Here is a 2,251-nt window from a genome sequence, read left to right on the forward strand (position 1 = left end):
AGGGGCAGCTCAGCCCCCCGCTCCCCCTCCCAAAACCAGGCACCCGTACAGACAAATACTTTATTGACTCCGTAGCCTGAGAACGGGATCTGGGATTTGATAGGAACCGCTGGTCCCAGTCGCAACAGCTTTAGAAGAAATTCCCTGCTTGGGGCAGTCGGCCCGAGGGAGAGGCAGCCCCCTCCGTGCCCCCCACGCTGGCTTGGGAGGCATTGCCCACCAGCAGTACCCTCACACCCGCTGACAAATGTCACTGGGATCAACTGGGGGGGGGGGGGGGCCTCCACCGGGGACAGGAAAAAGCCCTACAGGCTCTGCCAAGAGCACGGCTCACTGCCAGACCCACCGGCGCCGCGCCACCGTAAGGCATCAACCATCCCCGTATCCTCCAGGGCTCGGCAGCGGGCAGAGCCGTCGTCCCGTTGGGGACAGGGGGCCAACCTGTCTGCCACCGTCCCCTCCTCACGGCTAACGCTACAGTCCCGGCACACTGCAATGCCGGCAGACGGGAATTGAGGAGCAGCGGGGACGTCGCGTGCGTCCCCAAGGAGTAGCTCTGACACCGCTGCGCCTCCTGCGGCACAGGGGGGTGGTCGGGCACCGTTCGGTGCTGAGGATTACATCAGGACACGGCCCGGGCAGTGCCGTGATCTCCAGAGGTCCCTTCCAACCCTGACCATTCCGTGGGCATTTCCTCGGTGCCCGAAGCACGCTGCCCGCAGCAACCCCTCCCCTGCAGCCCGTCAGACCTCGTGAGTGGCCAGGAATGAAAAATCCGATAAGCAAACTGGTTCCCTACAATCCCTGCCCGGAGAGGGACAGAGACCTAAGGGATGTCAAATAATTACATCAAACAACTCAATGAAAAAACCAAAAACAAAACCAAAAAACCACACAGAAAACTAAACTCAAAAGAGTTCTAACAGCTGCTCCGTTTGGTCTGCACGGCGATGCCACCGGGACCGATTTCCCTTCTCTGCGCGCGATTCGTGCTTCCCAGCAGCGCAGGGCTCCGGCCGTGGACACGCGTGGTTCGAGTGGTTCCTGGGGCTGCCGGAGCCACGCCTGGGCTGGCGTTCGTCACTTCCCGGGCTCCAGTTACCCGCGAGCCTCTGGGCAGGTCTCACTCCGCAAGACGTTTGAGGTAGCTACCAGAATTAGTCTTCCGTGGGGGATTTAGCACACGACTAAAGGAGACCACCTGCAGTTGGGAGAGTGGGGGTTTCCTCCCGCAGCCGACACGCCTGAGCCCCGAAGAGGGTTCCTCGCGTGAAGTGCTGCTGCAGCGCAGGGGGAATCTCCCCCGTGAATTCTTTCTAAAGTGACTCTCCATCTGTGCAGGCCGGTCCTGAGGGAATTGACTCTCCTGGGTGTTTCGGGCTGCGGTGGGCTGGCCTCGTTGGGGAAGGAGCGCTGCTGGCACCTCAGAAACAGCCGCGGCACCCTCGCGTGCCGAAAATATTGGGGTTTGATTTGTTCTACGTATCTTCTAATGCAACGCTCAGGCGTTCCCAACCTGATCGAGGGGTTAGCAGGTCTCCTCCCCGGGATGGGTGATTCAGCAAGCGTGGCCAGGACGCGACGGGGTCTCGGAGACACCACGCTCTCTTCATCCGGTGTCTTGGTCAAGAAGCTTTGTCAGTGAAGCGAAGAGCTCCTTGGGAATCCCGCCTGGCTCACCCGCTTCATTCCCTTCTCTCTGTCCTCTTCACCGTGTAATCGTATGCCCAAACGCGAGGGGTCAGCTCCAGCATCAAATAGCAATCGCTGTTTGCAATTCCTCTTGCTGGGCTGCAGGAGACGTACCCGGTCATCTCCCAGGAAGGTCAGCTTGGGAAAATTTCGTGCATCAGCCAGCAGACGTGAGAGTCTTGAGGAATGGTAAAGCGTTTTGGATCACTGGAGGCTTCCGTCGTTTGCTCTCTGTGCTGGTATCCCCGCTTGTGATTCTTTCGACAATTCAGGAAAGCTCCTAAAATCCAGTGGACAGACAGTTCGCATCCCCAGTGCCCCACCGTGTGCAAAAATCAGCGCTCGCTCAGTTTCCCTCCAGCGACACAAGCAGTTTGGATCTCTCCTGCTGTCATTTCTCTGTCACCCCTGAAACCGCTGCCCTGTTTCCTAATCTAACCACAGGCTGGACGGCTCTCCCACCCCAATTGTGGCAGTTCTTGTCCGGCGGTCCGAGTTCCGCAGGACTGACCGGGACCGCGTTTGCTGGAACCGCTTTGGCTGCGGTGGCCGCAGGGCT

At 59.4% G+C, this 2,251-nt stretch overlaps 1 protein-coding gene across 1 annotated transcript in view; it reads right to left on the reverse strand.

Annotated features, from left to right (window-relative positions):
* Positions 1-1,123: 1,123 nt before the first annotated feature.
* Positions 1,124-2,251, reverse strand: part of LOC104290004 (zinc finger protein 777-like) — a 15,552-nt gene continuing 14,424 nt past the window's right edge. The window contains exons 8-9 of the mRNA XM_009889051.1: positions 1,807-1,870; positions 1,124-1,201 (exon numbers count right to left, since the gene is read on the reverse strand). Of these exons, the coding sequence (XP_009887353.1) occupies positions 1,124-1,201; positions 1,807-1,870 (142 nt within the window). The remainder of the gene's footprint in view (positions 1,202-1,806; positions 1,871-2,251) is intronic.

This window comes from Charadrius vociferus, unplaced genomic scaffold (genome assembly GCF_000708025.1).
Source record: "Charadrius vociferus isolate BGI_N301 unplaced genomic scaffold, ASM70802v2 scaffold1317, whole genome shotgun sequence".
In the NCBI taxonomy this organism is placed as follows: domain Eukaryota; kingdom Metazoa; phylum Chordata; class Aves; order Charadriiformes; family Charadriidae; genus Charadrius; species Charadrius vociferus.